We start from the raw sequence: 22,279 nt of genomic DNA on the forward strand, positions 1-22,279 counted from the left end.
TGAATAGACAAAGAAATTCACTATATTGTGCTAAAGGTGTCAATTCATCAAGATGATATAGCAATTGTAGTATTTATGGAGCCCACCACAAGAGTACCTAAATATATAAAGTAAATATTAACACACCTGAAGGGAGAAATAGACAGCAATACAGTAACAGTAGGGAACTTCAATAACCAATTTAAACAATGGATAGATCATCCAGACAGAAAGTCAATAAGGAAATATTTGACTTAAACTACACATTAGGTCAGATAAACTTAACAGACATTTGCAGAACACTCATCTAACATCATCAGAATACACTTTGTTCACAAGCATATACAGAACATTCTCCATGAGAGATCACATTAGGCCACAAAACAACTCTGAACAATTTTAATACTGAAATCATAACAAGCATCTTTCCCAACCACTAGAAATAAGTAATAAGAGGAAACTGGAAAATTCACAAATATATGGAGATTAAAAAACATGCTGCTGAACAACCAATGGGTCAAAAAAGAAATCAAAGGGCTGGTTGCATAGTGGTTAAGCTCGTGCGTTCCGCTGTGGCAGCCTGGGGTTCGCAGGTTCAGATCCCAGGCATGGACCTATATACTGTTCATCAAGCCATGCTGTGGTGGCATCCCACATACAAAATAGAGGAAGATTGGTGTGGATGTTAGCTTAGGGACCATCTTCCTCAAGCAAAAAGAGAAATATTGGCAACAGATGTTAGCTGAGGGCCAATCTTTCTCACAAAGGAAAAAAAAAAGAAATCAAAAGGGAAATTAAAAAATATCTTGAGACAAAGGAAATCTAAACACAACATACCAAAATTCGATGCAGCAAAAGCAGTTCTAACAGGGAAGTTTACAGCAATAAATGCCTACATTAAGAAAAAATAAAATTCTCAAATAAACCACCTTACTTATATCTGAAGGAACTAGAAAAAGAAGAACAAAGATAAGAGCATAAACAAAAAACAGAAACTATAGAGACAATAGAAAAGATCAATGAAACTGAGCTGGTTATTTGAAAAGATAAATAAAACTGACAAATCTTTAGCCAGACTAAGAATAAAAGAAGCAAAACTAAAACAAATAAAATTATAAATAAAAGAGGAGACATTACACCTGATAACACAGAAATACTAAGGACCATAAGAAACTACTCTAAGCAATTATAATCCAACAAATTAGATAACCTAGAAGAAATGGATAATTTCTAGAAACATACAACCTACCAAGACTGAATCATGAAGAAATAGAAAATCTGAACAGACCAATTACTAGTAAGGAGACTGAATCTTTAATCAAAAGTTTCCCAACAAAGAAAAGCATAGAACCAGGTGGCTTCACTGGCAAATTCCACCAAACATTTAAAGAAGAATACTAATCCTTCTCAAACTCTTCCAAAAAACAGAGGAGAAGGAAATACTTTCAAACTCATTTTATGAAGTATTACCTTGAACGCAGAGTTACACAAGAATACTACCAGAAAAAAAAGTTACAGGCCAATATCCCTGATGAACAGAGATGCGAAAATCCTCAACAAAATATTAGCAAACCAAATTCAACAGTACATTAAAAGTATCATGTACCATGATGAAGTGAGATTTACTCCTGTGATGCAAGGATATTTCAATACACATAAATCAATAAATGTGACACATATTTCAACATTTACAAATCAATAAATGTGACATACATTAATAGAATGAAAGATAAAAATCATATGAACATCTAAATGGATGCAGAAAAAGCATTTGACAATATTCAACATCTGCTCATGATAAAAATGCTCAACATACTTGTACAGGGGGAATGTTATCTCAACATAATAAAGGCCATATATGACAAGCCCACAACTTTTCAATGGTGAAAACCTAAAAGTTTTTCCTCTAAGATCAGCAACAAGGATGCTCACTCTTGACACTTTTGTTTTCAACATAGTACTGGAAGCCCTAGCCATAGCAATCAGGCAAGAAAAAGAAATAAAAAGCATTCAATTTGGAAAGGAAGAACTAAACGTGTCCCTATTTGCAGATGGCATGATATTATACATGGAAAACCCTAAAGACTCCACCAAAAAAAAAAAAAAACTGTGAGGATTAATAAATGAATTCAGTAAAGTTGCAGGATACAAAATCAATATGCAAAAATCAGTTTTCTATACACTAACAACAAACTATCAGAAACAGAAATTAATAAAATTCCATTTACAATAACATCAAAAAGAAAAGACTACTTAGGAAAAATTTAAACAAGGAGGTAAAAGATCCATACAGTAAAAACTATAAGACACTGAAGAAGACAACTGATGACACAAATAAATGGAAAGATACTCCATTCTCATGGATTAGAAGAATTAATATTGTTAAAACATCAACTAATTTTCAACAAAGGTGCCAAGAATATACAATGGGGGAAGGATAGTAAATGGTGTTGGAAAAACTGGATACTCAAATGCAAAATAAACAAACTGGACCAGCATCTTACACTGTACACAAAAATCAACTCAGAATGAATTAAAGACTTGAACTTAAGACTTGAAATCATAAAACTCCTAGAAGAAAACATGGGGAAAATACTCCTTGACATTAGTCTTGGCAATGATTTTTTGGATTTGACACCAAAAGCAAAGGCAACAAAAGCAAAAATAAATGAGTTGAACTACATCAAACTAAAAAGATTCTGCATAGCAAAGGAAACTATCAACAAATAAAAAAGACAATCTATGGAATGAGAAAAAATATTTACAAATAATATATCTGATAAGGGGTTAATATGTAAAATATACAAGGCACTCACACAACTCAATAGCAAAGAAACTCTAAGATAATCTGATTAAAAAATGGGCAAAAGACTTGAACAGACGTTTTTGCAAAGAAGACATTCAAGGGGCAGGCCCGGTGGCACAGCAGTTAAGTGCGCACACTCCACTTTGGTGGCCCAGTGTTCGCTGTTTCGGATCCCGGGTGCGGACATGGCAGCACTTGGCAAGCCATGCTGTGGTAGGCATCCCACATACAAAGTAGAGGAAGATGGGCACAGATGTTAGCTCAGGGCCAGTCTTCCTCAGCAAAAAGAGGATTGGCAGCAGTTAGCTCAGGGCTAATCTTCCTAAAAAAAAAAAAGTTTTAAAAAAAAGACTTTCAAACGACCAACAGGTTCATTAATAGGTGCTCAACATGACTAATGATCAGAGAAATGCAAATCAAAACCACCATGAGATATCACTTTACATCTCTTAGGATGTGTATTATCAAAAAGAAAAGATATAACAAGTGCTGGCAAGGATGTGGAGAAAAGGAAACCCTGGTGCACTATTGGTGAGACAGTAAACTGATACAGCCACCATGGAAAACAGTATGGAGGCTCCTCAAGAATTCCCATATGATCCAGTGATCCCACTTCTGAGTATATATCCAATGGAAAGAAAATCATTATCTAGAAGAGATATCCATACTCTCATGTTCATCGCAGTATTTATTCACAACAGCCAAGTATGGAAACAACCTAAGAACTTAAGTATCCACACACATATGAATGGATAAATGAAAAATAGTGTACATACACAATGGAATGTTAATCAGCCTTTAAAAAAAAAAGGAAGAAGAAAATCCTGCCATTTGCGACAACATGAGTGAACTTGCAGGGCTTATGCTTAGTGAAATAAGCCATAGAGAGAAAGACAAATATTGCACGGTATCACTTATATGTGGAATCTAAAAAAAAAAAACATCAAATTCATAAAAAGAGTAGACTGGTGGTTGCCAGGGGCTGGGGGAATTGGGGAGAGGTTGGTAAAGGGTACAAATTTTCAGTTATAACATAAATAAGGTCTGAGGATCTAATGTGATAACATACTGACTACAGCTGATAATATTGTAATGTATACTTGAAATATGCTAAGAGAGTTGAATTTAAGTGTTCTCACAAAAAAAAAGTAAATATTTGAGGTGATGTATGTGTTAACTCAATTGTGGGAATACTTTAACAATGTACAGGTAAATAAAATCATCGTGTTGTACGCTCTAAACATACTATAATTTTATTTTTCAATACACCTCAATAAACTGGGGAAAATGTGTTGAAATTTGTTAAGCTTTCTTCAGCTGGGTCCATGAATAAGTGCAGAGAGAAGGGATAAATGGAGTACTAATCAGCTGTAAAAAGGAATGACAAAGATTGCTATGGCATGCCATGGAATCATCTCCATTTATGTGGTTAAATTTAAAAAAGCAAGATGCAGAAAAATGTGTATAGTGTGCTATGTATTATCTAAGAAAGGGTGGAAGACCTTCTAACCAAAAACTAATTCTAAAAAATGATTTCCTATATAGAAAGAAACAGCGATGAAAGGACAGGAAAGAGGCTTGACTTCTGACTATACATTGTCTTGAAGTTTTGCCTTTTCTACCATGAAAATTTATTACATCATCATAAACAAAATTAGATCAAAATGAATGGAATATTAATCTGTGAAAATCAAAAGCAAAATAAAGCAAAGAAACTTGTCTGGATGGTTTAACCATAAAGAGGAATTGTTTCAAATGATGTTAAAACATGGTAATTTGACTTTTTATCTCCAGTAGGATATATTCTAAGATAAGAGAAATCTTAAGTTGGTTTAATTATGTTGCTAAAATAACCTAAATATTGTTAGTTTGAAACTATTATACACACAGATGCAAATAATTATGTTAAATTTTTGTTGTTAGGGACCAGTATTTTCAGCAGAAAAAACAAATATACAAAATTTGAATTGGAAATAGCATGAACTCATTGAAATTTTTTTAAAAGAATCTATTCTGTTAGTTTAAGCATAAACACAATCATTAAAAAATATCACAGAATTATTACAAGGTCCACTGAAGGAGATTCAAAGCTAAGCATCTAGACATAATGTGTATGTCAGGTATTTTTCTAGATACCTGGAGAGAAGTCTTAATCTCCCAATGTTACAGCTAATGGTTTGCTTCAGTATGACACGTATCTGATGCCTGAATAGTCTTGACCCAGAAATTGCTCATTGTTGCTATGGGACCTAATCATTGGTATCATCTGATACAGTCTGTTTTCCTTTCAATGAATTTTACTAAACCTGCATAAAAGTTTCCACTCAACTTCAGTTTCTGTGTGTGATAATGATTGAAAGGCTGAACTCAATTTGTTAGCATGCAAATATGAGACAGGCTTTCTGTCGCTGATTTGTCATTTTTCTCTTGCATTTAGGCTTGTATAATTTTCATCCAATCCTTGCATGCTGAATGTATTTCTCATATAGAGCTCTTATATTGGCAAATTCTTTTAAAAAAAAAAGTTGAGAATTGCCAATATAGAACTTTGCAGACCCACTGCAGCTTACCTTTAAACTTTTCCAAAGGATCATTAATCAAATAGCCATTAAAAAGTACTAAATCGAGAATATAGAGTAATAAATAGTAGAAGAAGATTAGGAAAGGAAAGCCAAGTTAAGAGTCAATGAAGCACCATCTAGAGAAATGGTTCAAGACGTGTTATTGTTGATAGTTTAGTTATATGTGCTTACTTGGCAGGAAGTGTGCAGTCATTCAAGGCTAAAGATCAAGAGACAGAATAAAAACCACAACCATGTAAAACGTTGGTCCTATCCCACCCTCCACTGTCATTTTCACCTGATGGAAATCCTTCATCAGCTTTACAGCATTAATGAGTAGGAGTTGGAGCTTCATGACGGCTCTTATCGGCCTATTCCTTTCCCATTGGAATAGCTACATCACCCTAACCATGTTATCAGTAGATGACTGCTATGTTCCCCAGAGGCTCAGGGTGGAGGACAGGGTTTTCACGGAGTTAACCAGAGCTGGGGGTGGGAGAACAACAGAGGAAGGGTGGAAGAAAAAAATCAGTCCACAGTTTTATATTGTTGGAAACGGAAGATGCAGGGACTTCATGATTTCTGTACCCTGAATACCTCTATCTATTATTCTTCCAATTTTCAGGTAAATTGTGTACTAAAACTATACAACTTCTCCTGGTTCTCAGGGTTGTCATTCATCTTACACTACTCTTCACAATATTTTATATTCTAAAATATTGTATATTTTAGAAGCTGTCTTAAGTGACTTGTAATCAGTTCCTCTAAGTGTCTGCTTGCTGAGGTAGTATTTGTACAGCAAAGTTGCAGCAGAAATTCTAGCTGAGACACACAATTACGTTTTACAAATTTCACAGTGGCATGTTATTTTTACTAATCATACAATCAGTATGATGTATAAACACAGAGGTCCTCCAGGATACATTAATTGTGCTTTGAATACTACAGCTATTCGGTGCAGAGCAAGACATGGGATATTTGAACAAACCTTTTCAGAACTAGACTGTAATCTGAAGGTTTTGATCAGAAGTCACACATCTGAGTAACCTATGAATGCAGACATTGTCTATAATGAAAATACAGTGCTTACTAGTTAAAATGGAAGATTAGAAAAGGTAATGCAACATGCATCATTTAAACACGAGAAGAGTATTGGCTAGCGGAGATTATGCTACCCTCAGAGTGTTCAGAGTTTGGAAGCAGATGTTAGAAGTATTCCAAGCTTTGGCACCCAACCACAAGTTTCACAGGTGCATCTCCATGCAGAAACGATAGAAGCTTACAAAAACCTAATCTGGATTTTTCACGGGTTTACATGGGTGGGAACGTGATATTGTATAGTATGTCCTGCCAAAAAACCCCTCACAAACATGTATGTGTATATGTGTGCGCATATATGTTTTGTTTTCTTAAAGAAGTGTGTACTTTCTGTCACTTGCAATTGAAATAATCCATATACATAGAAAAATCATAGCCCGAGATTTGATCCTTTACAGTTATGGTATGTTATGAACAAGGAGACTTTGTGCCTAAACTGGCTTATGTAAGGAGACCACTTTGTCCTAATATTGAGGTTAATTTTATGAAATCAAACAAGGTAAGATTCCTGGCTAACATCCAAGATCAAACAGCAGACAAACCCGAGTTTTAATCCAGGCTTTGACCTTTACAAACTGTGTGTCCTAATGCAAATTAAACAATTTTACTTAGTTTCCTTTATTTTAAAGGGAAAACAAAATCTGTATGGCTGTTCATATACGTTATATAAAATAACGTGTACGGCACAGGTATAAACAACCCGTTGCGCACGTACCACGTACTAAGCTCTAAATGCCAAGTACCGTCACGGGCAGCACACAGGAAGGGGCGGAGCGCCAGCGGCCGCCGGGCCGAGCGCCGCTCGGGAGGAAGCGGCGGCAGCGGGAGGCGCAGCCGTCGGTCGGGGGTCCGCGGGGCCTGCAGTGACCTTCAGCTCCAGGCACTGGGGCAGCGGCGACACCGGGTCCATGGCGATCGCGGCGGCTCCGTCTTCCTTGGCCCTCAGCGTCTCGAGCCCGGCCGCGAGCCCCAGCACCTACGGGGTCTTCTGCAAGGGGCTCTCCCGCACCCTGCTCGCCTTCTTCGAGCTGGCCTGGCAGCTGCGCATGAATTTTCCGTACTTCTACGTCGCGGGCTCCGTGATCCTCAACATCCGTTTGCAGGTACACATTTAGGGCCGTGACGGACCTGCTGGGCTCCCGGGCCAGCACAATGGCGGACTCCCAGGAGGCCCGGAGGCGAAGCGGGGCTGCGAGCAAGGAGGTCCGCAGTCTCGCGAGAATGCCTGGGAGCCCTCCGCGGCTGCGCTCGCCTCTCGTAACCCAGCTCCGCAAAGGGTCGCGGAAAGCCTGCCTTGGCTAGAAAGAGGAAACGCGCGATTTTCCGGGAACAGCGAAGAATCTCCCTGACGGCTTACGGCGATGTTTAACAAGCTGTGCATCCTTAAAACAAAAACAGGACGAACAGGATGCGTTGTAGAAAAGGAAGCCTGCTAAAAATTTAAGGAAGAAAAATTTTTAAGTTACAACAAGCTTGTCCAAATTAAAATAAGAAATCATAAATTCTGGGAGTATTGGATTGGATTGTAAGCAAGACATTGAATGAGTAAGAAGCTGAAGATCTTAAGGATATGATGTGGAAGGCATATATTTCTTCAATTCCACAAGAGAAAACAATGACAATCAGAAATTTTCAATGAGAAAAACCCAGAACTATAGAGGAAAAGCATCCTTTTAATACCGAACAGTGTAAAATGCTGCAGGATTTTGAACAGAGGGTTGGAGTGTAAGACAGTGTACTGAATTTCAGTGTCCCTGTGAGTAGCATGTGATTCTAGACCTTGGAGCCAAAGAGAAAGAAATTCAGTTGTAAAGCACAAAGCTTGGCTATTTAGTGAATAACAAATAATCATAATAATGTAAATGTTTATGGTTTTCATCTTTTAAGAGAATATTTAATTATGGTTACGAAGTAGAATGCAAATGTTACCAGCCTTGATAATGTAAAAGTACAGTTTTCAAGTGAGGATGTCAAAGGGGGAGGGGAAGGTAAATGGGATGGTAGTGGTGTTCTTACAAAGTGGAAAGTTGAAAGATACTGTCTGTTGTTGATGAGGAAGAAATACATATTATTTAAAGTAGCTATAAAGTTACTAAAATAGTAACATAACTGTTCTAAAGGGGGAGGAGAGTACAGCATGAAGTCAACAAGAAATGCCTAAAGATGGAGAGTTCAGGTGGAATGTCTAAAAAAAAAAAAACTGAGACTACCTAGTGGGTTTGAATATGGAGTCAAGAGATGTTTAGTTTTTCAGGCTGGAGATGAATTAGTGGTCTGCAGATTTTTTTTTTTTAATGAAGAAAACAAAGCTAAGGCAATTATGAACCCCAGGAAAAATAAAGTTTTGCAAGAAACTACACTGCATACCTCAACTGTAATAATACTAGTCATATAAAGTCAGTCATAATTGTGTAAACATTACCAATGTAACAAGAAATGATTATGTAACATTAGGATTCGAGAGGAGAGAGATGTGTGTGTAATGGGGGAAAATTAGTCAAGCTCTAATATAGAAAAAGTCAATAAAGAAGCAGTATAAACGTTATTAGAAAAAAACTGCAATAAGAAACAGCTAAGAGTTAAAAGTGTTTGTTTCGGGAGAAAAAAAATCAGGGAACAGTAGAGAAAAGGTGGAGGATTGCTGTTTTCCACCACCCATCTAACAGTATTATTTTGATTTGATTTTTCTTAACTATATATATTTCTTTGATTAAGAATTAATTGAAATAAACTTCATTTTAAAAATTCCTGGGTAATTGAAATGCTACTGGTTAAGAGCTTCGGTAGTAAAATGGGATTGAGCACTTAAATCAGGCAAACTTCTGTTAAAATACAAATTCTAATTTTGTGGTCTTAGGTGAGTCCATTAATCTGCCTAAACCCCTGTTTCCTCAACTATTAGGGTAAAAATATCCACCTTGAAAAGTCAGTCTGAAAATTAAAAATAAACCTGCCTGAGTCCTTGATACATACACAATAAACAGTACTTGTTATAACAGAATATTGCATTAATATGTGGATAAAACTTAAAACTCACTCACGGAATGCCTGCTTTTCCAGTGGAGGTTTTAAGTAGAGTACCGACTCTGTAGGTGTGGAGAAGCGCCTGCAGGAAGATTTGGGTTGAGACTTTTGAGCCCAAAGGGGCCATTATTTGCCAAAGTAAAGATTTAAGTTGTTTAGAGGGTTCCATATTTACACTAATTGTGTCCAGCAAACAAGTATACTCTGGGGTTATGAAATAAGCACCCCTCGAACACCATGTCTGGCTGTCAGTAACTGTTCTTCCTACCCTTTATTCCTGTTCTCCAGCCAAACTATTGAGCACATCCTCCTCTTTCTACTTACACTTTTTTCTGCCTTCTCTGTCATTTTTTTGTCTGTGGTTACTCTACCTGTTTTTTTCCTCAGATTCCTCGGACCAGATTAGAATTCATTTCTTTTACTCTTTTTGGGGGCTGTGTAAATATCATCTTATGCCATTTTCGTAAGCTGCCTTATTTTTGCTTAATTGTGCGCACTAATTATCAGATGTGATTTTGGGTTTTTTTTTTTTAATATCCCAAAAGATAGGTTTCTATAATCACTTCCCTTGGTAATTACATATTGCTGTGATAGAGTGCAGGAACTAAAACATTTTAGTCTAAAATATCATAAATGTAATTTGATCAATGAAATGATTCAGTAATGCCAAGGGACTTACATATGGTGGGCATCACTGTTCCTTAGAGGCACTAACATCCCAATTTGTAACCTAAAAGAATGTGACTGCTGTTAGCCCTGGAATGGTTAAGATAGAAAGATGCTCCATTCGGGTGGCTACGTGAACATGTGCCTTCTTCAGCCCTTTTTCTTCAGATCAGGCTTTTGTTACACTGAAGAAACTAAGGCACTTTAATGGACTTATTATTTATCGTATCCTCCAATTAGATCGGAAGGAAGGTACTGTATCCTATCCAACTTTACAGCCTGTACTATCAGCAAATGTATAGTAGGAACTGAATGAAAGCTCCATAATTTACCGTTTATTCTTCACAATTGCTCTTAAACCTAGTTGTGTATTTTCTTCCCACATGATACAACTCAATGAAGTTCCCGAGGGAAGAAACCAAGATTTTTGCCCTGACTAAACCACTTATTCTAGTTTACAAGTAGTTTTATTCCTCTTGGCATCCTTCCAGGTAACATCCATGAAACCAAAGATTTTGTTTTGGTCATTGCTCTATCCCCCACCTACAGCGTTGCCTAATGCAAAGTAGATAATAAATATTTTGAATGAATACCAAATTAGTTGGCTTTTCTACACATAGTCATCAGTCAATAAAGGAAATAAATAAATATTAGCCCCTGATATTAAGGTGATCCACTTTATTGCCCATAAATTGAGCTTTTTCAGGCTATCATGAAGAAGGATGATTGGTCCAGAGATCCCTCAAGCATGAAGAAGCAAAAAGGTAGTGTAATTCTGACCAAAAAAGAAAAAAACTCGTTTCTGAATTTAACTGATAAAAATGTGGGGGAAATAGTGACTGTGTTATAGTTTAACTATAAAAGGGAAATAGTAATCATAGTAACATATAATTTAAGGATTAGGGAACAAAAATTTTTTTTTAATTGTAAAAATACATGTGATTACTTGGCTAAAAGAGCATATCATCACTAACAGCATCATTTTAAAATTTTATTGCGTTTTTAATACCAGGAACTATGAGTTATTTACATACATGATCTCCATAATTCTCACGTGTACACTATGAGGAAGACGTTTTCATCATTTTCAGATAAGGAAACTGGGATTTAAAGAGCTTGAGTAACTCCCAAGGTCATAGTAACTTTCCAAACTACAACTGAATTTCAAGTTTATTCCTAAAGAGGCATTTGATGAGGGATTCAATTTTTTTTTAATGTTTAGGTAATTCTAGGTAATCTTGTTTTCTTTTCTCAAATTTTCAAAGAGAAGTTATTACCTGGGTAATCGTTTGGCAATATCTTTTTTTAAATGTAATTATTGAGGGCTTTGTGTATTGGAATATAAATATTCCATATGGTCTGACATGTAAATTCAAATATTTTATATCCTGCTGCCTAAAGTCATTTGGCCTATTGGTTGAGGAGAGGAAGGAAGGGGATGGAGGGAGACAGGAAAGGACATTTCCCCTAGAATGGAAAGGAAATGCTTTCCTTCCCTTGAAGGAGTAGAGATCAGGTAATCACGAATTTTAAAACTATGTCCATCACTGCCCTCAGGAGGCCTAACTAAATGTTCTCTTACAAAATCTTGTAGTCTTGTTTTAATGGGGGCTTTTCCTGGTGGAGCATTAATAGCACTTGATAGAGCCAAGAAGAAAATAGTACTTACACTTAGAGACATAAAGGGGTGGGAAGGGAAGGTTTAGGAATATAGGGACAAAAGAAGAGGGAGAGGAAAATCCTTATTCCAGCAACTTTGAGCCTGGAAAGTAGTCTGAAGAGTAGACTTGGAAGTTTTCAGGCAAGTGGACCAAAAAAAGAACCTCTGCAGTACCTATCAGAATTCCGAACAATTGGGTTGAATTGAGTCTCATCAATTTGCTTCTTGGTTTACCGTGAATGTGGGAACTTTCTTGCAGTTTTAATGAGAACACTTGATACTCTGTTGCCCAGCAGGATTACCACCCGGCCAGGTCATGAAACTTTTTGCAGCTTAAGTCAGCTCCCTACCCAAACTCCCCACAAATACAAATCTCAGCAGTACTCGGGACAATTGAGTGCCTTCAACAAATGAAAAGAAGAAACTAGAATTCCTAGTAGTTTAATTGCAGTACATCTGAGGGCACTCCTGCCAGTTTCTATCCTAATTAGGAATCTGCAATGAACATTAGAAATTCTTGACCATCCTTAAGGCTTTCACACACCAAGTATGTGGATTTATTCACAGTAAGGTAATGGAGAGCATCAATGAGCAATAAAGAGGAATGGAGGTGGTTCATATCCTGAGTGAAGTAGGTTAGGTCTTCCTTTTCATGTGAACCAAAATGAGGAAAAATAAATCATCACACAACCAAAAGGCACGAATCACTAATGAAATACTGTACCTAGAATGTCTTGGTTCTGAAATCATTGGCACAGTAACAGAGATTGCCCAACAGATAAAGAAATAAAAAGATGCTTAATTTGAAAAAATGAGCTGTTTTTCAAGAGACTATTTTAGCTTTTTAGTTGATAAAAAGAAAACTTTGAAAGCATCTCAAACTGAAGTCAAAGAGGATTTTAATTAATAGAAGCCTTAAAACTCAGAGGTCAGGTTATATCTATATGAAAGGAAAAAGAAGTTATTTTTAAAACTAACTCGTTGAGACGTGAGGGTAAGGAATAGGGTACCAATATACAAGTTAAGATAGTGCCTTTGTCTTCTGAAGCTGTATCTACATGGTGTACCCCAAAGTTGCTAAAATTAAAAGTTGCCCATCTGTCACCTGTGATTTTTTCTACAAATAACCCTCCTCCAGAAAAATACATTGTCTGACTTTTTTCTGAATTGATCAAACCAGCCATCTGAACAGTTTTATAAATGAAGCTTTATTCTGGGTCATCCAGCACGGGTCAGAGATCTCTATGGACAGCAGTAACCAGTGTGACTAGTGAGTGGACTGTTATATGGTGGTTCATGACACACAGTCATTACTCTCTATATATGCACCTAATATAGTGATTTTCTGTGCTTCTGTTATGAGCAATAGGCCCCTGTTTCTTATAGCTTCATCTATCTACAATTAGTACATGAGAAGTGAAGACTTGATTCTCGTGAGACATTTACTGCTAAATCCCAGTTGTAGGAATCAAGGGCTGTGCATAGTTGTTTAAATATTTTTTATCTTGGTCATTAAAAGTTTAGTGACACTAAAATGTAAATCTAAAGGTGAAAACTAAATATACTTACTTCTAATAAGTACGAAGTGATCTTTGCCCTTTTTACTGAAAGGGATAGGTTCTAAACCAAATTATCCTCAATATCTGAACCTAAGTATAGCCAGTATGGTTGGAATATCACCTTTCCTAAAGCAAGATAATCCAAGTGGTAATCACTAGGAAATTTCTTTTTATTTTTTTCTTTCAGTTTTATTGAGATATATAAGTGGCGTACAGCACTGTGTAAGTTTAAGATGTACAGCATAATGACTTGACTTACAGATATTGTGAAATAATTACCGCAAGAAGTTTAGTTAACATTCATCAACTGTATAGCTATCAAAAAAAGTCTTTTTCCTTGTAATGAGAGGTTTTAGGATCCCCTGTTTTAGCAACATTCAAAAATGCCCTACAGCATTGTTAATTATAGTCGTTATGTTGTACATTACATCCCCAGTACTTAACTAGAAGTTTGTTCCTTTTGACCACTTCATCCAATTCTCCCACTGCCTACCAGGTAATTTCTTATACAGTGTCCAACATAATTAATGCAGTTGAAAACTCTAAATCTCTAGGTAGGTGTGTACGTACGTGTATCATGGTCATCATCATGGGTACGTCAGAGCACCCCATAACACAGTTCCCTGGAGTAAGAGTAAACTTTACAAAACGCTTGTGGACCTACTGCTACATCAAAATTAACTCATAACTCACATATTTTCAACATTTATTTTCTGGTTTGTTTTTGTTTTTTGTTTGCTTCTACCATTGGGAAATTATGCCAATTGTAAACCCTAGCAAAGATTTCTTTATCATTGATAGTTTTTTAATATGTTTATAATCTCTAAAATTACTATATTACAAACTTTTATGTTCAAAATTGTAATATCATTAGCAAGCACAATTTTACCACCTGCTGGCCTTAAGATTGTATACATTTTCGGCTACTTTGATTTCACGTCAATTATTTTATTATAAAAGTCAATCCAGCACTATATATACACACAAACATGTCTAAAACTTATATAAATATGTGACCTTTTTTTTTTTGAGGACGATTAGCCCTGAGCTAATTGCTGCCCTAGCCTCCTCTTTTTTCTGAGGATGTGTGGCCCTGAGCTAACATCCGTGCCCATCTTCCTCTACTTTATATGTGGAACGCCTACCACAGCATGGCGTGCCAAGCGGTGCCACATCCGCCACCCAGGATCCGAACTGGCAAACCCCGGGCCGCCAAAGTGGAACATGCGCACTTAACCGCTGTGCCACTGGGCCAGCCCCTAATATGTGATCTTTTCTTGTGAACTTTCTGTTTGCATCCCTGGTGAGTTGGTTGTGTTTATCCTCTCTGACAAGGAGCACTAGTATTCATATAATCCTTATGCACGCATAGACCCAACACAAACTCAGTGTCCAAGTATGATCTTGATCCTTGTAAGCTAGACCTATAAGTATTATTATACACTTAGGGATAATTATTCACTTTCTTTTTACAAATCAAATTGATTTTTCTCTTATTCTACAGAGGTAGTGTCTATTCTAGTTTGGATTCTGAAGGATAGACTGTTCCTTTGTTTTAAAAGTTATGTCTGTTGTTATGAGATTATCTGTTTCTAGCATTTTTATTCCTTGTTTATTTTTTAACTTAACAGGTACAAATATTCCACCTACTCCAGCTTGCAAGGGATTTTTATCTCTAAATAATCATGTTTTTCCCTCACGTATAAGTTTAATAAATATTTGCTAGTACCTATAAAATTAATACATGTTGCATTAAATATTTTATATTCATATTGTCTCAAATATTTTCTTGTTACTAGCAAGTGTTATAATGACAATGATGTTTGCTTTTTAAAAAACCTACACACAGGGACCTGCCCGGTGGCGGAGTGGTTAAGTTCATGTGATCCGCTTCGGCAACCAGGGTTTGCCTGTTTGGATCCTGCCTGCGGACCTGCACACTGCTTGTCAAGCCATTCTGTGGCGGCATCCCACACAGAGGAATTAGAATGACCTACATGTAGGATGTACAACTGTGTACTGGGGCTGTGGGAAAAGAAAAAAAAAAAAAGGAAGATTGGCAACAGATGTTCACTCAGGGCCAATTTTAAGGAAGGAAAAAAAAACCTACTCACATATCTGGCTATATGAGTAGATTGATAGTCCATAGGCCATTCTAGGGAGAGTTTGTGATGCTCAATAGCATCTAAAAGAATTTACTGTGAAAAGCAGAAGTTAAAGTGGATCTTCAGTTTCTCTTCATTAATTTAATTCTCTGGGAATATAAAAAGTTCTGAGAAAGTCTCTGAAGCTAAAAGTTTCACCCTTTCCAGTGACAATTAAGATGCCACAATAGTCCTAAGGCATTTTGCCTCAGCTTGCTGTTTCCTAAAATTAGGATAAATGTGTGGCCTGAAGGAAAAAGAGTTGACATTAACCAAATTGGCCCAATGTTTCTTCAGTATAAGGAAAACCCACCCTGTTAACAGAGTGGAAGAAAAGTGAACCATGAGGAGGAGGAGGAAAGACATCATCATTTTCGTGGCCCTTTTCTGGGCCTCTGAGCTGAGGTCCCTAAGAGCTAGAGTCCAGCGGCAAATTCCTGGTATGTCTCATCAAAGAGAGAAATAAAAGGAGCAGTGAGTTCAGGGACAGAAGAAGGGGGATTAAGTAGATCAAACTGACAACAAACAAGCTGTTAAGATAGAGAAGTTCACTTACATCTGAGGACTAAATTGAGAAACCATTAATTGTATCTGTCAATTCAAGGTTGAAAAACAGAACAAAGACTCCAGTGGAAGCACAAGTAACACTATGCTAATTCTCCACCTCAGCCAGGAGAAGCAGGGGTGAGAGAAACTGGCTATTTTAAAGAAGTAGAAAAAGCTTAGATAGACGGCAAACCAGGTAGCTAGGGGATTGGTCAGTGTCCAAAATATACCAACCAAGTTTGCTAGTTATCATTGGCATATAGATGTGGCAATATGACAAATTAACCAAGTAGTATTACCCAAAGATGACTGGTTCTGGAGATAGCCAGGCTGGTGAGGATGCAGTCCGCTAATGGGAGCTGCTGACTCTTCACCTAGTCAATGCAGTTAACCAGTACAATGCACGCATTCCCCAACATTCCAGTTATGAATTCTCCTATTGCCACTATCAGAAAAGTGCTTTCAATTCCAGATGGCGGTACTGCAGGAAGAATCTAGAAAGCTAATACTATATATCACTGATTTTTTGTTCTCAAAATGTTGTGGAATAATATCATTTGATATTTTTCACTTTTATATTAAAAATGCTCAAAGAAACTGATACCATCTCACTTTTCTTCATGAAAGATCTTTCTCTTTTATTCCAGCTGTAGGTCTGAACTATGTGCAAGGAGATTCAATCTCACAGATCTTAATGAAAAACTGTAACATTACTTTCAATCAGCTACTGATTTCTAGTGAATGTGCCACTTGTCATTGGCACCAGCAGACGAAATTTTCCAAAATTTTCCACTTTTGAAGACATCTGGAAAAGTAAAGTTGCAACATGCAAGTATGAGACAGATTTCTTTACATTGATTGGTACTTTCCTTTTCAATTGAAACTCGATACTGTTTGGATTCAAGTTTGCTAATTTTAATAGAATTCTCTAAAAGTGATCTCTATAATACAGGCATTGTTCATGAATTCCATTTAGTAAAATCCATAATACTTAGATACTATTATAGATGAAATAAGTGTAATAAACAGAAGCAACATCAAGGAGCTCACACAGTGATGGAAAAGGCAACATTAAATAAACTGTTACTATTGAATGTCACAAAAATTTGACCAAAATGCAATTGTAAACAGAAGGCGGTGCTACAAAATGTATGGCCAATTGTTAATTCTAGTTTCATGATGGTAGTGACAACTGGATTGGGTTTTAAAACTTTTTAGGAGTGGTAAAATATATATAAAAAAATTTGCCAGCTTCACCATTTTAGGTGCACAATTCAGGGCCATTAATTATATTCACGATGTTGTGCAACCATCACTATGATCTATTTCCAGACTTTTTCATCACCCCAAACAAAATGCTTAGAACATTGCTATGCTATAATTAGGCTTAGACTAAAAGAGTTTTGTTTATAAAAGAAGGTGTTTAATATCATCACCCTCTGCCCATGACTCCCCATCCCAGGTGTTCTTACAACCTTCTGCTACCTAATTGTACCTGAGCTGGGAGCAACAACCTTGTGGTGAATCCCGTCATTACCTGCAGGCTCCATTCTGCTTTGCTCCTCTCCAAGCCCAGAGGATGGACAACTGCAGTTTCTTTGCCTTCTGGAGATCTCAGGGGCAGAGGAAGTGGCATCAGGCACATGGGTCTGAGGTCTGCAGATATAAGCCCCACATTTTGCACAAAAGTTTGTTCGGCTGTTCCCTTTTATCTCCATTCCCCACTCCTGTTTCCAACTCCCATAGACAATTTTCTTGTCTTTAATGTAAAAGAAAAAAAACTTTTTAGGATTTCTTGAAGAAATAGGTAAAAACAGAAATGATTTTCCGGAATGATATAAAAGTATATGCAAAGGTACCAAAATTAGACCTCCATCTGAGCTATTGCTCTGAATTTTTTATTTTAGTTTCCAATACGTTACTGCCTATTTGATTCTGAATAAGCTATTGTGAGCTGTGAGGAAAAAATAAGGTAGACAAAAAGCAAAAAAAGAGGGTAGAGGCATGGTAGGGAGCTTCTCCTTTTCATTAATTCTGCTTTTGGTAAAATTCTTTATCCCATAAAAAATTAATTTACAGTAAAATATATTTTAGCTTGTCTTTTATTTTGACAAACAGGTAACTCTAGTATGATGATTTTTCAATCCTGACTGCCCATCGAAATTCCCTAGGAGCTTTAAGTATATATATTTATTAATGCCTGTGAGCCACCGCCAAGGACTCTGACATAATTAGTCTGGGATATATTGTTAGCACTCACAGAAAGCTCCTTGATATGTGCTTTAAAGGGCCTCCTAATCCCAAGCTAAAATCTTTCCATCACAAACTGCAAATCTATAAGGATTCTCCAGGAACAAGACAGGATTTTTGCCCACTTGTCCTATGACAGTGCATTCCCCATTCAGCCAGTTTTGACTCTGACAAATAACCTGTTTTGTGTTGGTCTCAGCTTGTCCCTAGTGAGGCTCTTGGCTAGGAATGCATGAGGGACTTACTTGGGCTCATACTACTTGTGAGCCCCCACAGACATTTCCCTTCCAGAGCCAGCATTGTGGCTGGACAAGCCCTTGGGGTTCTTATCATGATTCAAGACCCACCTCAGCAAAGACCATCAGGAAACTTTGAAAAAACAACGTTTATTACTTACAGGTCCTGGAGGGTACACAGCATGCCCAGGGCCACACAGAGAAGTCGCAGGGAGAGGGAGAGAAAGCACAGAGCTGGGGTTTGGGGTTAAGGGTGAGGTGTTAGAACGCCACTCTTTATTGGTGAATTCAAAACATAAGAGTAGGAATTAGGGCTTGAGAAGGGGAAAGCTGGGTCGCTCAAGTGGTCAGTTATCTGAGTTACCCAGGCCTTTCTATGGGAACTCCATGGGTGGGAGCGGCCTGGCTTCTTATCCAGGTGTTTTCCTAGTACTGTGTCATACAGCTGGCCATATGTTTATTCGAGATGTCTTTGAAATGGATGACTTGACAGTCAAAAGCTTTATAACAGGCACTTACACTACGTAACCTTAGCCACCAGTTACCTTGACAATCACGTAAGCTCCATGAGGGAAGGAACTATTTTGTTCTTGTCCACTGATCTTTTTCCAATTCCTAGAACAAGGAAGACCTGGCAAATAGGAGGCCCTTAATAGCTGTTTGTTAAATGAATGAGTGCTAACTTAGTTGGTAATCCTATTGGGAGCACAGAAAAAGAGAAAATGAATAAGACGACTGTGAAACTCGTATAGAAGCAAAAAAAAGAAAGTTACTTCTTAAAACGAGAAAACTTTACAACGTACATGTGAACTCATGAAGGATTCCTATACTAACCCTGAAATAACCAACCCTGCTCTCTTGTCTTCCTGGTTCAAACCAGAAGTCATAAAGAATCATAAAATCTTGCAGGTCTAGCACCCAGAATGTGGGGGCCTTTGTACTTTTCTTCATGAAAGAGAACTGTTTCCAGCCCGGGGAGCTGGAGATAGGTAGAAAGCTCTAGATTTTGTGGCAGGGGAGCAGGAAGGCCTAGATATAACTGATGTTTTCAGAAATGCTCTGAAATGGTATAGAAGGCTATCTGAGAAGAGGACTCCATTGGGAGGCATGGTTCAGGAGCAACAAAAACCAGATAGCAGCAAGTCAGCCAGGAGATGCTTAGTTGTTAAAGAATACTTAAGTTCACAGCTTCACTAAAGAAGAAACTAAATCTAAAGGTTGTAATAACAAGTATAAAAATCACAAGTGCCACATGCTATGAGTTAAATTCAAACTCCAAGCTAATAATCACAGTTTTAAAAATCTGCATAACTACAGATCTGTCTCAGTTCCTGGGTTAAACTGCCTTTATATGCCTCATTCTTCAAATGATTGTATTATACATGATAAAGAAAAAGTGATATTTTGTGTGTAAATATATTATTACAAAACGTCTGGGCAGGTAATGATTAAATAAATTTATGTATATGCTGTAGTGACAATCCAAAATAATTAGTCTAAACTTATAGTGATGACTATAATTGAAATCAGAAAATTTATGAACGTTGATTTTATAATGACCAGTAGAAAGAATGACATTTCCTCCACGAAATAATGAGAAAACACATTCAGCAGTCCACTTTGGCTTAATTCAAACAAAATCTTGATCTCCGTAGCAATACTGAGTAATACTTATATAATGATGAAGTACTGCTTATGTGAATGTAAATAAAGGTGAATCAGCTGAAGATCTTATGAGCTTCTATCGTTAATATTATCTTTTTTGACTTGAATTCTTCCTGTTTCCTCCCTGTGTCTGTGAATCTCCAGTGAAATAACATACATAAGCTCTCTTCTTGACTCTTTCTATTGTCTTTCTCCTCCTCAAGACCACATTTTTAGATCTCCCAATAGTCTCAGAGAAGCCAGCAACAAATGCTCCCCTAGCCGTGATGCTGTCTCTGATCCTATCAACAGCAAGCATCCCCATTTATTTGCAAGCAAAGAAATAGCCTCCCGCTTATTTTTGAATCACAACTTGGAACTTTCACGCATCAAACTTAGCAACATTTCCTTTGATAGTCACTAAATTAAAGTACTGGCCTTTGTGTTTTTTGAGGTGAAAGAGACCTTCAGTGTTTCTTTGGCTCTACCCTAGCCTAAGAAGCAATTAGCTGGGGCCAAGGTCACAGCTTGAAGGGACAAAGATTTCATCTCTCACAAATGCAGAATGTTTGCCCAACTTAATTACTGCCCTCCATGAACACCCTTTTATGTTTCATTGTAGATTTTTGTCTCACTTGGCAAACTACTTTAATTTTCAAAACTGAAGGCTATAATTTTTGTCCTCAAAATCCTTAGGGAGCAAACATATCCCCATTGGCTCTTCTCCTTGACAAACCAAAGACAAGGCCAGTCTAAGTTGCTAACACCAACCCCCACACTGGCGAGCATTAGAGTCTCATGCTCAAAATAAGAATTGTTGAGCATTTCCTTAGTCTTCTATGGCTGCATTTATATTGATGTGAAATAAAAAGTAAAATTTGAAAAGCTGTACTCTGTGACTGGGATTTGGTATACAAGGAAACAAAAAGGTTTGCATATATATGTTTCTCAAAGTGACCAAACGTTTCAGATCAATTTGTTTTTGTGAAGATTCGTTCTAAGGTCCTGAATAAGACATAGATTTCTCTAGACATCATATCCAGTGTCTCAAATGATAGGTTTGGGAATGACTATGTGATGATGCAAATGCTCCTTAAAGGATGCTCAGAGGAGATGGGGTCTAATGAAGATCTTGCTAGGAGAAGTCACCTATGGAGAGAGCAGGTTAACCACGTGAGACATTGAGGAATTTGGCATGCCTCTTTCTCAGAGATCAGTATAGCTATGGATTTCTATCTGATATGTCTATTCACTAGGGTTCAAGAAAACATGCCTTGCTGTGCTTGATTTATGTCTTATCAGATGCCTTCAACACTAAACCTAGAGATCAGAGCTACGACTATTTCAGCAGCAGAAACAGGTTATTTGTTTCTCTTCTATAAATCACCTGGGTTGATAAATGAAATATACAATGATTACACCCAGATTCTTAAAATGAACATTTATTTGGTAGGTGAGAGAAGGATTAGTTGAAAAGAAATCAGTTGTAATCTCCATCTTTCCCCAACACTTCGGTCCCAGGATCATATATGGCCATATCTGTCTATCTTCTCCAGGTTGTATGAACTGGCAACACACACGTTCGGAGTGGCTCTTCTTGGATTGTGGCTTGGCTGCTGCTGAGTCCCCCACAAAAGCTTTTGTTATGGGGAAAGTGGAGGTGCAGAGCTTGATCTCACCTGCCGTTCAAATATGCAGATTACAATACATCCATCAATTGCAATAACCCCAGTCTATGGCCTGGCTTATTTTACTAGTCTTTTGTTATACTTCTTTGTCAGGAATAGGATCCTGTTCCTTGTAGTCTTGTCTCCCTAAGGTTGCTGCATAAGAACGGCCTTAATCCTAGTTAGAAATTCACTCATTCATTCCTAAGGGCCACTTATTAGAAGCAAAATTTGCTTGTAAGTGGGCTCAATTACTTTATCTTCCTTACCAAAGAAAAGTTTAGTTAGACTAAAAACTAAATAATGTTTTTGGTTATCACCTTATTAAGAGTACAAGATTATCTTTAAGTCATTTATATGAAAGAATATCCAAAGCAAAACAAACTCAGTATCTGAATCTGAATTCAGCTTGATTTGTATATTACTTTTTACTAAGACA

The 22,279-nt window shown here is 37.1% G+C and overlaps 1 protein-coding gene across 1 annotated transcript; it reads left to right on the forward strand.

Annotated features, from left to right (window-relative positions):
* The first annotated feature begins 7,136 nt into the window (after nt 1–7,136).
* Nucleotides 7,137–9,189, forward strand: SMIM10L1 (small integral membrane protein 10 like 1). The gene has a single exon (XM_014845587.3). It carries the CDS (start codon nt 7,353–7,355, stop codon nt 7,557–7,559), a length of 207 nt encoding a protein of 68 aa, XP_014701073.1. The 5' UTR covers nt 7,137–7,352; the 3' UTR covers nt 7,560–9,189.
* The last annotated feature ends 13,090 nt before the right edge of the window (nt 9,190–22,279 follow it).

The sequence above is a fragment of the Equus asinus genome, chromosome 22 (genome assembly GCF_041296235.1).
Source record: "Equus asinus isolate D_3611 breed Donkey chromosome 22, EquAss-T2T_v2, whole genome shotgun sequence".
NCBI lineage: Eukaryota > Metazoa > Chordata > Mammalia > Perissodactyla > Equidae > Equus > Equus asinus.

Bases quoted from the DNA above. Each gene is read 5' to 3' on its own strand.
- SMIM10L1 (XM_014845587.3), top strand. From the start codon at position 7,353: ATGGCGATCGCGGCGGCTCCGTCTTCCTTGGCCCTCAGCGTCTCGAGC.